General features: G+C 41.0%; 1 protein-coding gene across 1 annotated transcript in view; it reads right to left on the bottom strand.

Annotated features, from left to right (window-relative positions):
* Positions 1-14,984, bottom strand: part of LONP2 (lon peptidase 2, peroxisomal) — a 37,917-nt gene that overhangs the window by 2,632 nt on the left and 20,301 nt on the right. Inside the window, exons 12-14 of the mRNA XM_058845756.1 lie at positions 6,807-6,949; positions 1,762-1,969; positions 493-683 (exon numbers count right to left, since the gene is read on the bottom strand). Coding sequence (XP_058701739.1) covers positions 493-683; positions 1,762-1,969; positions 6,807-6,949 — 542 coding nt within the window. The remainder of the gene's footprint in view (positions 1-492; positions 684-1,761; positions 1,970-6,806; positions 6,950-14,984) is intronic.

The raw sequence follows: 14,984 nt of genomic DNA, 5'->3' as shown, positions 1-14,984 counted from the left end.
ATACTTTGACAAAGCTTTGTAGAAACTCCATTTAGCTGTGCTACATACAAGGACCAACATTTAAGAGAAACTTAAAAGTAGATCCATGGATTCAGGAGTAATCTGTGTGCAGTTACTGTGAGAGCTCTAAGACTTTCAAAGACACCAGAGGTAGTTCAGTACCAACACTCTGAGGAAGCACGTTTAGAAACAGATTTTAGAGCCCTCATGCATTTTAAAGACTTTGAGATGTCCTTCCCAAGAAGACATTTTAATGTATTTTCCTCAAAAGCCACATCAAGGCTGGCTTTAGCTTGAAAGGCAAAGCAGAGGAGTGGAGCAGTCCTGCAACAGCCTGGCCTCTTCCAACTGCACCAGCAGAGACTGCATTGCTGCTAAGGAATGACCCAGCAAGGCTCTGGATCCACTCTTTTCTAAGTGGCTATAAATAGATTGTAGATCCAAAACAGGGAGAATTAATACAACTTAGCTCTCCTCTCCAGTGATGCTTACTGGAAGAACAAGGCCTCTTAGTGTAATTTCTCCTGTCATGGCTACATCGGAGCACACCAGCCGCCCACTGAAGAGTGAAGCAAGGCAGGTTACTATGGTAACACCAGCAGATGGTCCATCTTTTGTGACAGCTCCAGCTGGGAAGTGCAGATGGATGTCAGTGTTGTCAAGGAGATCAAAACTTCCAGAAGCTTAAGGAAAAAAAAGGAATGGTTTGAATGTTAAAAATCTAAACCCATTTTGTTCCTGGTCTTTATTCTAAAAGCCCACCAAGAACTAAAAGCCTTGGCACTATTTATTAACAGTAGGCTGAGAAAAACAACACAATATTGCAGAGGCCCTAGGAAAAATCAACAAAGAAATCCCAATGAGCTTTCCTACACCCAGATTCCTAGAAAAAACTGTAACATGATAAGCAATAAGCTTGGCATTTGCATGCATTGGGAAGCTGAGAGTAGGGATTAATGTGGAAACCAAGGAATTTCTACATTGAATTTTTATGTCTCAAACCATCAACGTCAATGTTCAGAGAACACTCCACAGAAATTCACAATTATAATAAAGTGAAACTCTTATTTATGTTCTTTCACCTCTAACGGAGTATGTGGAGTGTAAACCAGAGGTAAACCTGCAGCATTTCATACATCAATTCCATTTTAGTTTTTAACCTACCTAAACTTCCACAATAGTGGCAGATACTGGTCAGTTATTTGCCTTATCAGCAGATGATCAATCTAGAAAGCACATTTCCACAAGTCCTGCGAGGTTCAGACGAACAAATAGCTACAGTTCTCTTGTCCAGAGCCCTACTGCACCACAGATCCACAGCTGCTATATAAACCCAACATTCTCAAAATACTAAAACTTACACTACAAAAACCTTTTAACAGAAACTTTCAGAGAAAATCTACAGACTTCCACACCTGTCTCCCTCTCAAAAATACTGCTGGAAAGCTTGAGTGTAAAAATGAGTCAGAGGCAGTGTCTGCCACGACCAAGGAGAAACACCTTGGCACTGAGGCTGCCCCACAACCTTCCAGGCTAAGGCAGGGAGACACAGCTCACGTTCTGCCAGGCCACAGCCACCTCAGCTTGGCAGCAACTGGGAAGGAACTACACAAAGGCACTGTGGAGCCGATCACATCTTCAGGGCAGCACTGAAACCCCTTCTCTGTTACACACTGCACAGTGAGTAACTCCCAGGTTACTCAGCGGTGTAGCACCACCAGGCTGGGGGTGCATTCCCACCCAGTGTCCCTGCTGCCCCACCGTTGGTGAGCTGGTATCTCTTGGCGTTGCTGCGCAGCCAGCTGATGGCCAGGTGAGCCGACTCCTTCATGACGTCCCCCAGCTGCCCCGTCAGCGTGAGCTGGCCCTCCCCATCCATCCGGCTGGCTTCCACAAACATGATCTCCCCTCCCAGGGGCGTCCAGGCCAGGCCTATGGCCACCCCGGGCTGGTTGAGGCGCTCAGACACCTGAAGGGAAACACAGCAAGCAGTTTAGGAAATAGCCATAAAAAAAATTGCAAAAACAATTTGATAGTTAGCTTTGCAACAATTGTACCCATCAAAACACAGAAGTTAAGCCGAGTGTCTGATCTCTTAATTTATTATTTAATGCAGCAGTAATTCTGGATATGTGTAAACACTAATTACACAACAGGAGCTGTATGTGGCAGCTTAACTTAAGGCCGTGGCAAACATCTGGGTGTGTCATTCTTGAAACCTTCCCTGCCCCCAAAAACACCATAAGAATCTTTCTCCTCAAAGGACTTTGAGTATTCAATCAATCCTGACTGAATGTTTATGTGACTTAACCCATCTGCTGGAGTGTTTGCCCTGTCTGTTACTCCTGTCACAAAGCCAGTTTTGCTCCCCAGTGTTCCCTAAAAGCCTTTTTAAAGGTGGCTGCACTGCCTGAGCTGTGGCCAGCCAAGCCCCCACCTCTGTTCCCTGCAGACACTGACACTTTGGAACAGCAGAAACGTGAATGTGTTCCCAAGCCAGGCAGAGGGGACACCTGACAGAGTCCCCTCTAGTTCCCTTTAGGAATTACAAGCAGCCAAGCAATCAGCAGCTACACTGGCAGCCAAAGCCAAGGAAGCCACAAAGCCCCTTCTGCTTCTCCTGGGGCTCTCCTTCACCTGTGCACTGGCATCAACACCCTGCCACTCACTTTCACTAGCATGATTTAGCTAAGAAGGCTCTTTCTTTCTCTAGCATTTAAGAAAATTGTACAGAACAGTGTGTTTCACTTTTATGGTATCAAAATACCTCACCAAGCATTTTTGCTAATATCAGTTTCTATATCCACTATGTGGATATCACACTAATAACTATCATAACTAATAACACTTCTATGTGTTATTAGTTATGCTGATTTACTCTGATTATTTTAGTAACTGCTTAGTAACTCAGGTTAAAGTCAGTTCATCCTGGTCACACTGAAATCCAACAGCACTGGAACATCACCCTTTGCACTCAAGACAATGCTATGTGCCAAACCTTCCTGGTTTCAAACATTACAGGTGTAACAAACAGAATTAACTGTCCACACCCTCTCCCAGCCCAAAGCAGCCACCAGCAAGGTTTGTTGATTTGGGGGTTTTGTTTCAGTTTTTTTAGACTGGACTCTGGATCAAGTGAAAACAGTTTAGAGACTGTTTGAGAGCTCAGGGGCAGAACACAGCAAATGGGACAACAAATCAAAACCCAAATGGTTCTAAAGATTCAGCACAGGCTCCCTCCTGTATCTTCAGACCAGGCAGGTACCTCCTCCTGCTTTCACAAGTCAGTTGGGATCTGTTAACAGAAACTGGCTGTGTAGTATTTGGACCACTGTTCCTCGAATCACTTGGTGCCTCCAAAGCCAAGCAACCTCTCCTGCTGTCCTGGAGAGACACTGGACCACCCTGCTGCAACCTCCTCAGCTGAGCCTTTACTGAGCCTGCTGACAGGCACACGTGGCAAATGCCCTGGCAGCTTTGAGACTGGCTGCAGAAAAGCCCCTTGGAAATCCCTAAACACAGCCAGAGCCACAGAACCCCCACCAGCAGAGGAAAACACACTGGGCTGCATGAGACACCCACAAAGTGTTACAGGGAGCCCCATAAGCCTGAATCGCTCCTGGCACCTCTGAATAATTTCTTCTCACCAAAAGTCAGATGAATTTAAATTATAATAAATCCTTTCTTACACTTTCTAAACAACTTCAATTAAAAATGACTGTTTGGATCAGCTGATGGCTGATGATACCTGTCAGATGATGATGATGATGTCACTGACCTACATGTCTTGGGGTTTGAAAATTTTTGTAGATAAGACCAAACCAACTGTGGTTTAAGCTGTACACTGAGTACATGAACATACTGTCAGATGCATTTTAGCTTCCTGGACACTGCAAAATTAAAGTCTTAATATTCAGCACAGTCATTTATTTTAGAGTATTTCAGGTTATCATCTGCAGTGCTGGAGCTGCACCAAGTCAGTGTAATGGACCAGAAGCTGGTAAGTCCCTGATTGACAATGGGAAGATGAGAACCTGTTCAGTCCCTTGCTGGTTTTTAGCACGTTTGCTTTGCTTCCATGGTTCTCCCAGCCTAACTGTACCAACTTTTTTCTACTCTTCTGATTCATTCCCTGGCAAATCACTGCTGGCAAAGCACATTAACAGTGGCTTCCCTCTGAGAGAGGAGGATTTCCCAGAAATATCACCACAAGAATAGACTGATAGTTCTTAGATAAAAATGCCAATCTAAACCTGTGCTTTGGACAGGTTTTGCTTCTGAAAAACACCCTAATTTTTTCCCTAATTAGAATTGTCCATGTCCCATGAAGAGAGCCATTCTTTTATGGCATCTGCACTTTCATTTCCTAGAATAGGTCATTTCCCTGACCTACAGCTTCTGTCCCTTCAATTTCACTCAAGTTATGAGGATATACACCAATCCTGATGGGGCTTCCTGTGGTGCCAATAACATTTTGTTACTTGAGCAGGATTAAGGGCTGAAAGAAAAAAAAAAAAAGCTAAAAAATCCCCCAAAACACAAACTAAAATCCAAGCCAAAAATACAAATAGTTTGCTATAAACCCACTGGATATGTTAGAAACTCTTTCCCCCAAAGTGTTCTGTGCTGAAACATTTCATTAAATCTTCTGCACTTTAAACTGTCAAGATTATTCTTTCAAAGCCTCACTATGTGATTTATTCCAACTTTCGTTCTGTGGGGAGACATGTAAGATTTTTTATCTGTGATAAATGAATTAGTCCAGCAAGGAAGAGCTGAATATTCTGTCACAAATTCTGCTGGGAGAGCTGTGCAGACAATAGCCAAGCAATGCCCTGGAAAGGTGAAAGATGAATCCCTGTGTCAGGAATTCCCTGAAGGACAACAGATCAATTAAGTCATGTCATGTTTTCAGTCCATTTGCTCAGCCTCATGCAGGTACTGACACAGTGGCTGCCTCCATCGTGTCTTTGTTTCAGCTGCTGATAAATGGCAAAATGCAGGCCCAGGGTGAAGCTCAGGCCAGACCCAGAGAGGAGCCCCAGCCTGTGACTACAGAGCAGAACCCACAGCCAGGCTCAGACACCTGCCAGAGCAGGAACTCTTCCTAAGAACACCTTGAGGGGACCTGAGAAAATTCTAAGAAATAACACATTAGCTGGGAAAATTCCTTGAAATAGAAGTTGTGTTGTTATCTGAGCAATTTACATGGAAAAATCCAAAGTGTGTAATGAAAAATATTCACTCAATAAATACAGCAAATAGTACATGAAAATAAATCCTGGGCTGCTTGGGGAACTGATCTGTGTGAATTCATCTCTACTTCTATTTATGCACCAAATTTGCCTCCTAAATATTGAAATGTTAAGAAGACCTTTTGATACAGAAGTCATAAGCTTCAATCAGACTTATTTCAGTTTACACAGACCCATGAAATGCTTATCTGCAAATTTATGGTATCTATTGTGGACCCCACAACAAATAAACAAAAAACCCACAAAAGAAAACCCCCCTCTAGCACTCCTGTATTTGTACACTTAAAATTAAGAACCACACTTTAAAAATTTTACTTGCATTACTTAATCCTACAGAAAAAAGACAAAATAGCAGAAACTCCAGAGACAAAATTGACTCCAGGCAGAACACCTAAGAAAAGTCCCATATTAGCACTGAATGTTTACCTCTTGGGCACAGAGGCTTCTGAGAGCTGGAAAGAACAAATGTAAGTTGCTGACAATTCAATCATTTGCCTAAAGAGCAAATTCTTCTAATTTCTGAAAGCAAAAAAATAAATCACCAAAGAACCATGTGAATGCACTCAGCCCAGAGTCACCAGGCACTGGCCTGTTGGTCATTTATCTTCCTTGCCTCCCATTCTCCCACTGTCCCCCTCACCATCCTCTGTCACAGTCAATGGCACTGTCTCCTTTCAGTTGTTTCCTCATTTCTGTCTCTTCTTTAAGAGTCTCTTCCATGCTAAAATCTTCATATCCAAAAGCCTCGGTTCAGGTCTAAAAACTGATTCATTCCTTAAGAATCCCTCATTTTCTCTTCCTATCCCAATCACCTTGTCCCCTTTTTGTTCTTCAAATCCCACTGGAAGTCTGGTCCTCTGATTTAGGAGAAAATAATTGTAAGAGGAAACTTCTCACAAAGAAAGAACAACTGCACTGACACTGTGAAATGAGAATCCCAAACAAACTCCTTTAACTAAGTTTAAACCACTATGGCACTGCCATAGAACGCAGCAAAATAGATGGGGAAAGCAAAAAATCTGAAATATGCCTAACTGAGGAGCAGAGCTGGAGGTGCCTGACTGACCATAAAACATTTTAATAGCTAAGAGTGGCATTAACCTAAAGAATGTCTGAGAACTGGTGCAAACTGAAGTGGATTTAATACCCAAAAATGCTGCCTGGCTTTAAGGAGGTATGAGGGACAGTCCTTAGCACAGCTGCTGCAGAGACAGGATTCCTGGGTTCTACTTTTGGCTTCTTTCCCAAGACCACCAAAACATCCCCCAAACAAAAGGAAAATTGTTTCAAACTGAAAAAACACCACCACATTCTTCAGCACTGCTGCAGGAGCCTTTGCTAACAGAAAAGTCAAGGCATTACATTATTTACATACCCTGAATTAAAAGAAAACAAAAACTTCTTTAGGTGAAAACACACTTTGTGGAACATAAAGAAACACGGTGTTGTTATTAACATATTTGGAAGTTGTTAGCATTGTACAGACTCAGTCAATAGCAATAATCATATCAGCCAGAAACAGCATCAAACAGAAACAAATGAAGATGTTACCTCCATGTCATACATGGGGGGGCCCAGGATATCTTTCAGAGCATGGAAATCAATTAAAATCGGCATTTCAGGTGGCAGAGCCAGGTCAGCTGTGTCATTGATGGATTCTGATTTGGCATCTTCTGTGATGTGTTCTTTACAATCTAAGGGAAGAAAATCTAATTTATAACTTGTAATGGTCTCTCCTAGACAGAGGAATTTTTTTAAAATTGTGACAGAAAAATAAAATATGCAAGGAAATGCTCAGTAAGTTCAGGAAAATGTGCTCAAACCATCTCTCACAAAAATCTTGTCAAATTAAAGATAATATGGCATGAAATTTGATTATTAAGCCTAAATATGTTCTAACTGTTCATCAAAGATAAAATTAAATCTAGAGCACTGACAGAGATGCAACTCATCAGCTTAAGTGCATTTTAAACTAATTCAAATAGCAAAACACATTAGGCTCATTTAAGATTTTGCACTCTTCACCAGATTTGTGCAGAAAGTCAGTATTCCACAGAATCAGAATGCTTTGGGCTGTAAAGGACCTTAAAGCTGACCTTGCTTTAAGGTCTTGCAGGGATACCTTCCACTATCCCAGGCTGCTCCAGGACCCCTTCCAACCTGGCCTTGGACACTTCGAAGGGATGAGGCAGCCACAGCTTCTCTGGGAACCTGTGCCACCCTCTCAGGGAGGGGTTTATTCCTGCAGGAGGAATCATGTGCACTGTGGTGTACTAGAGAATGTGCAGCTGAACAGGGCAGTTCTGACAGCACAGCCATTGCACCAGACTCTGATGTGACACTTCTCATGTTGATTTCTGTCTCCTATGACTTTCATGGCTTTGCTCAATCATAGAAGGGCTTGGGTTTGAAGGGACCCTTAAAGATCATCAGCCCAACCCCACACCACACACAGGGACACCTTCCACCTGCTCAGGCTGCTTAACTCAAAAAACTGACACCTCCTGTCTGTTTAACAGCCAGCTCAGAACACAACACCTACAGGCCTTGTTCAGTGGAAAAACCTCAAACAATTTCACTGTAACAACCTGTGGCTTTTGTCTTGAAATACTACACACACAGAGGTCTCTGTTCTTTGTTGAAGGAGATATTGCTAAGGTGTCATGCCCAATAACCAGTAGCAGCAAAAAATTTCTCCAAGCTCCAATTACCAGACATTTTCAGAAACACCTACAGGCATGATATACTCTTCAGGGAGGGCTAGAAACCCCCATCAGCCTGACACTTTTGGATGCAATATACTCAAGCGTCACCTAGGAGCGAGCACACAATTAGAGCAATAGTTACAGGCTCCTCCCTTCCTTCACTCACAGCATGAGTGGATTTCTCACCTGTACAACAGCTTCCTTAGCAGAATTGCCTTCAAATCTCTGTTTTCTCTTTCTGTACAAAAGTGAACTGTAATGGGAACCATGTCACTGTCGAAGTCTCACACCCAGCCTGCAGAGGAGCTGTTTGCACAACTGAGCTCAAGAACTTGCACATCCCTGGCAGGATCTGACACTGCACCAAGGGACTGGGAGCAGAGGGACGATGCAAGCAGGGAATCATTTTCCCACAGAATCTGATCCAGGTGCAAGAGGCATAGCAGCATTTCTCAAGAGCCCTAAGCAGTGTTTTAGTGAAACATCTATCAGAGAAATGAAGAGTGCTTGGACAATCCAGCTGTTCCTGATGCTCTGTGGCACTCTTGGGGCAGTGCCTCCCTGCCCTGGGGCTGCCCTTCTTCACACAGTGAAGACTTTTCTTCCCACCCCAAGCCCCAGGCTAACACACTTCTGAAATCTGTATTACATAGCAATGTACTGAGCTTCAAGACTCCTGCACCGTATTTTGGACCCAAAAATGGGTTGTTTACTTTCTTTGAATTCTAATTTTAGCTTGAAAAGGAGCTTTCTGGTTCTTCCCCTGTGCATCAATGCATGCACAGTAACTGAAGATCCAAGAGCTCAAACAAGTTCAGAAAAACACAAATCATTGATCTAATCTATCCACTATAAAGTGAAGATGTGGTCAGTGATGCAAAAGCAATTCTCAGAATGGATGAATGAGGATGACTCCTTTCACAAGATACAAACTATCCTGTTATTAATCCTGATACATAAAGGCCTTTTAGCTGATAATTTTGTGACAGTGCAATTCTCACTAATGCCTCAATAGAGTATCAAGAAAAATATTCTCCATCATTATTAACATGACAGCAGCAACTCAGCTTTCACTCAGGACTCCAGTGTAACAGTTCTTATCCAACAGCCACTAATCTTTCCATTGTACAACTCGCTGCTCCACGGCTAAATCCCATTCCTTTACTGCAAGCACTGCCTTAGTCAGATGCCTCCTGTTGTTCCAGCAAGTCTCTCTGCTTTTGTTAAACACATAATAAATTCAAAGACATAAATACTGGGAAGTCTAGGAAACTTGACCCTGCATGCTATTCTTGCAATCCAGACTGTAATTTCAACACTATTTGATAATCTGAGGTGTGATTCATATTTCAAAACAAAATTGAGTTTAAAACCAGCTGCTTTTGTTCTATACCAAGATTTTACTGCCTAACAAACACAAATATATTTATTTCACCTAGCTCTGTATAAAGCTGAAGAGGCAAACTCCTCATAAACAAATCAGGGAATTTGAGGCCACCTGCCCCATTGAAAGAATCAGAAATTCTTTTCTTTGAGTTTATCTGATCTAATGAGTAGATCCCATTTTATAATCTCTAACAATAACAAACTCCAGACTTCTTCTAAAAATGTTAACCTAAATTCTGGCACTATTTAATTTACTACAAAAGCATACAGTGATGTCCCAAAAGGTAATTACAAACTTTTTCTTTGAAGGAAAAAGCCATCTTCATTTATCATCTTTAAACAAGTGCTGACTATGAGGAATCTATAAAGACACAAGTAATTAAGATTTCCACTAACAATGACAAATGCATGTTCCCTACCTACCCCAGACTAATAGCCATAAACCATAGTACAAGCTAAATGACATTTATCTAAAACAAGACACTTAAATTCAAGTTTCCAGAAACAGAACTTCATGTTAGGACAGCAGCTTAATCATTTTACAGTTTGAGATAAGTTGACAAAATAAGCTAAAAGGTCAAAAAGTGCCCTTAGCAGAGCTCCAAACTGCACTAGAGGAACCACCTGCTGCTCTGCTATTACATGTCTGCTGACACAAAAGCAGCATGGTATCGAGTTGTTTGAACATTTAAAAATTGTAATACTAAAAATAAAAAAAAAACACATAGACCTGCCCAAGTAACCAAAAATAAGTTCAAAAAACAACGAACCAAAAAAAGATTATGTTTGTAAAATTTTCCAAGCAGAATCTGCAGCTACTCAAAGATCACAATGTTCTTCAGGAATCTGTCTTTGCAAGTTCCCAAAATAAAACCAAGTCTCACATGTAAATAATGGATTTGTAAGAAAATGGACTCCTAAGAAAACATACTGACAGAAAACTATTAAATATAATTAAAGATTTTATCTTCATAGACATTTCATGGCACAAAGGTTTAAAAAAGTGACTGCTACCTTCTACAGAAGTAATGGAAATGAGAGAATACAAAAGTCTAAGACTTCCTCAACATGTAGCAATTTCTCATCTCCTCATAAAACAGATTTATATTAAGCATTAGCAACACAAGTCTTAAGCCCAAACATTTCTAGCCAAACTTACTGACCAAGATAGAAAAATAGAAACCTAACATTTTTAAGCAGTTTTTAACATAATACATTCTGATTTGCTTAATTGCTACAAAGAGATATAAAAAAAAAGCATCAGCATGACAGACAAGGTTTCAAGTCTGTGGGCAATTAAAGGGAAAAAACCATTCTTTCTTTCTCATCTGACTTAGCAGATGCTTCAGCACACAACAGATAGACTCAAAATTCTTGTAGCCTCTCCAAACTGAAAAAAACCCTCAAAACTGCATTTAGATAGAAAAGGATGGGATTGCTTTTGCTGACATCAGTTCACATTCAAAGCTAGCCATAACACAAAACTGCACTCTAAAAGCAACATTCCACTGTCAAACTTAAATCTTACACACCCAACTTTTAGGAAATGTTTCTTTAGGAAGGGAACAATTTCCTGGGACCTTAATCCTGTTTACACTTACTAATATACTTAAATTTAATGCTATTTTTAGCACATTTCTCCCCACAGCATCAGAAAAGTTTTCCTTCCACAAAACAACGCCATTTCATCATTTGTGACCTACAATAACAATATGTACTTGAAGCACTTGAATGTGAGGTGTTCATGCAGGAATATTTAGGTAATTTTTAAAGTGTTATTTTTTCCATGTTAATTTAATTTGCATTCAAACCAAACTTTTCAGAACATTTATGCCTTTTTGACCTCCTACAGAGAAGTCATTCCAAGCAACTTTCAGAAATTTCAGAAAAAGGCCCACACTGCAGCCTTCAGAGCTGGGAAGCTCTCTAAGGTCAGCAGAGATGAGCTCAGACCTGAGTAGCTGCAGTCACACCACGCTGCGACTGATGCTCAGCACATTTCATGCGTCAGTTCACACTGACCACTCTGGTTGCACTTGCATTTAATTTAAAACCAAGTGTTTCACCCACAAGGAGTAGAACAAACTGCTCTGTATTCCTGGGTTATGGAAATATTTAAGTATGTTCAAAACCTTGGTCTCAGCATAAATACAATCCCCATTTCATCACTTTTAGTTATGAAATATTACCTGCCCTAAATCTCCCTTCAGGTCTGAATTAGACAAATTGTTTTTCACTCTGGATTTCAACTGCTGTATCATGATATGATGCCTTAGTGCACAGTTGCTGCATTGTATTCTCAAGGCAGTTGCACTAAAATAGGAAGGAGAGTTTCACATATTTTTGTAACTCCTAGAAATTCTTGTAGTGTCAAAAGACTCAAAGAGTGTCTCATAAATCTTAGATAGTGTTTCAGTGAAATATCAGATAGCACTGCTGTACACAGGGATGACTCCCCAGAGAGCTCTGAAAAATGCTGAAGTTCCCTGTGCAAACTCAACAACTGACACAAACCAACACTCCTGCACTCACCAACTTCTCCAGAAAGCTCAAGAGTCAGAGGAGCAAGAAAGGTACTAAAAGCTGCCTGTGCATTTCTGGGAAGTGCTGAACCCAGCCTGAGAGAGAGTCTCCAGCCCTCCTAGGAGCCTCCCTTCCCAGAACCCACTGCCAAACACCGGCAAAAGCCTCATCTTTACAAAGCTTGAAAACAGGTGCTCTCCCTGGAGTGAATAATCTGATTTAATCAGTGTAATGGTGGAAAGCCTGTGATTCTACCACCTAGTGTCCTTAACTCTTACTACAACCCACCAGCCAAAGGCTGTCAGCTGAATAAACACAACAGGTACCAGGGTAGGATTTGGCTGTGCTCTGGATCAGGCACAAATGATGTCTTAGCAAGGCAAGGCAAGCCTGCAGCCTGCCCTCTCCTAGTCACAACTCCAGGCATATCAATGCACTCACTGCACAGCCTCAGTCTCACATCAGCAACACACAAATGCCGGAAGCTAAAACTACTTGTTTTTATAAAGATAAAGAAAAAAAATTCAAGAAATAATTAAAACTATTAAGGGATGACAACTTGATTAACTAATCTTCCAGAGTCATTCACTATATGAAATAAAAATTCATCATGATGTACAACTGCACAAATGTCCACTAATCAACAGGAGAAAAAATGCCAAAGAAATCAGTTTAGGATGCAAATCCCATTATTTGCATCAACTTGCAAGTAGCTGGAGATATTTACAAGATTTGTTTTGAACATTTAGTTGTTTCCAACAGACAGAATGCAAATAAAAATATTTTTAAAAGGTTCCTACTCGCATACACTCCCAGCAAATGACACTGTAAAAACACACCAGGGTGTAAGCACAGTATTAGTACAAAATAAAACCCACTTTGCAGACAGCATCATTCTGTACAAGTCTTTATACCAGCAAAGTTTCACTGCAGAGACACCTGTCCCTCAGACTCCCTTTTATTAATACAGCTTTTTGTTATGGACAGTTTTCACTTCAGAAGTTCAAAGGCAACTCTTCACAGCTCATTTATTTCTTAACTCCAAACTGGGTCAACCAAGAAAGCCAGCATTTTGCCCCCTTTTGAAGCACTTGGGATGTTATTTTCACTTAGCTTTGGTACGTTGCAAGTCCAGAACTAATTTTAACAGTGTATAATTTTAACAGTGTAAATACTTCAGCTGCAAGCACAGTGCTAATTTTAACATGGTAAATAACTCTCTCACTGAATTGAGATGTCTAATACAGATCCTTTTTGTACTTGCCTCAATAAGAAAATGTTTCTTCTTACAGTACCATGAGTTGTGCTCTGAACCTACCTCTTGTCTAGTTTACCAGAATGCTTGAAGAGCAGAATGACATCTCTTTTTATCCAGCAATTGCATTAGACCTCTGAAACACATTTTAAACAAAGCTACCAACTTTGAAAATATGACTTGTTAAAGTTACCATCCAAAAGGTGCAGCAGCCAGGACACCTGACACTGCCTGGCCCTGGTGAGCTGGGCCAGCACAGCCCAAAGGCTCAGCAGTCACACTGATAAGAGAGCACAGAAGCATCAACAAGCCAGTGTTTGATTTCACAAAGTCCATCAGAGCACAGAAAGCAGAGAACACACACATAATATAAAAGGAAAGCATTGATAAATATGCCTTAAAACCTCTGCCTTTTAATGTAGATGGAATGATTTGATTTGCAGGATTGTTCACAGAACAGTCACCACTACTGAAAGCCCACAGCCTTTAAGCCAAATGTTCAGAGAAAACCAAGCTGAGCCTGCTTAAGCAAACACTGCCAAATTCAACCTTCTGATACTACAGCTTTCACAGACATTAGGGTGATCTTAGAAAACTTAACAAGGTAAAAAGATTTAATTTTCAGAAGGAAAATACTGAACTAGGGAAAAAAGGCAAGGTAGAGCTGAAAGACTGTCAAGAAACAAGATTATCAGAGACATATTATGTAAGTTTTTACAGTGGGTAAAACTTCTTCAAGCACCCTTCTAATTATTACCACTGCTTGTAAAAATATCCCTTATATTTCCTCCCCTGGGATTTACTCTCTGAAAGGGGTGGGCACTGTTGAGACTTGTTTGCTGCCTGGTTTTAAAGGAACAGTTAATGAATCCCTTCATTTGTGCTCCTCCAATCCAGACCAGACCTATTCCTAAAGGTTTTTTCCACATCAACTACATTGTGGAATATTTCAGAACATCAAACCAACAGGGCCCTGTTTGGTATTTTAAGTCTGTAACCTGGAGCAAAAGCAAGCAGCCATTCTGCAGTTTTCAGATTCCAGGATCCTCTGACACCCAGTTGCTCTCTGACAGACTGGCAGAATTTGTCACCTGAACTCATTTCAGTCTTCAAAAAACAAACTAACGGAACACACAACACCCTGCTGAATAGATTTTGTTAGGCTAAGGGTTATCTACATTTTAGAAGTTCAATCTGAAGTTTGCAGTTTGTTCTTTCACATTCCTCATCTACCTGACACTGAGGGCTCCTGCAGACATCCAGTGCTGCAATGAGCACTGCAAAGCTCCAACAGGAAATTGCTGAATAGAACAACACCCTCCATCAGCATCTGTCTGGAATAAAAGCCAGGGCCATCCACAGCCTCCATCATCTTTCACCAAATACAGTGTGGATGTTCATTTTTGTTAAAGAGAACACTTATGGGGGGATGAAAAAGGGACCTGTCATGTGCTGCACGTGAACTGGATCATGCACCTGACTTCATCCTTCTCCTATTTCCAGACTAGAAAGAGACCTACCTTTACTGGTGAAGCAGTTACCTGGGTATTTTTGCTGCTCAAGAGTTTTGTGTTTAGCTTTCTTTCAGTCTGTTTGATGACTGGGAATGATAAAACACTGTCTGTACACATGGGAAACAAGACCAGACTAACTGAGGCTGAGAAGTTACCAAAGCTCCAAGAGACTCTGAATAAGCCTGGTCTTAGAAGGCACATAAGAACAATTCTAATTTCAGAGCCCTTCAACCAGACAATTTTACAACAAAATAACCAGATTGAGTTCTGAGCTACTAGGAACTACAGCAACACTTAGTTTTTTATTAAAGAGAAGAAGTGAAGGATTTGCATTAAAAACCTTAGG

This window comes from Poecile atricapillus, chromosome 10, assembly GCF_030490865.1.
Source record: "Poecile atricapillus isolate bPoeAtr1 chromosome 10, bPoeAtr1.hap1, whole genome shotgun sequence".
Lineage (NCBI taxonomy): Eukaryota > Metazoa > Chordata > Aves > Passeriformes > Paridae > Poecile > Poecile atricapillus.
This window is presented reverse-complemented; position numbering and strand designations above follow the sequence as displayed.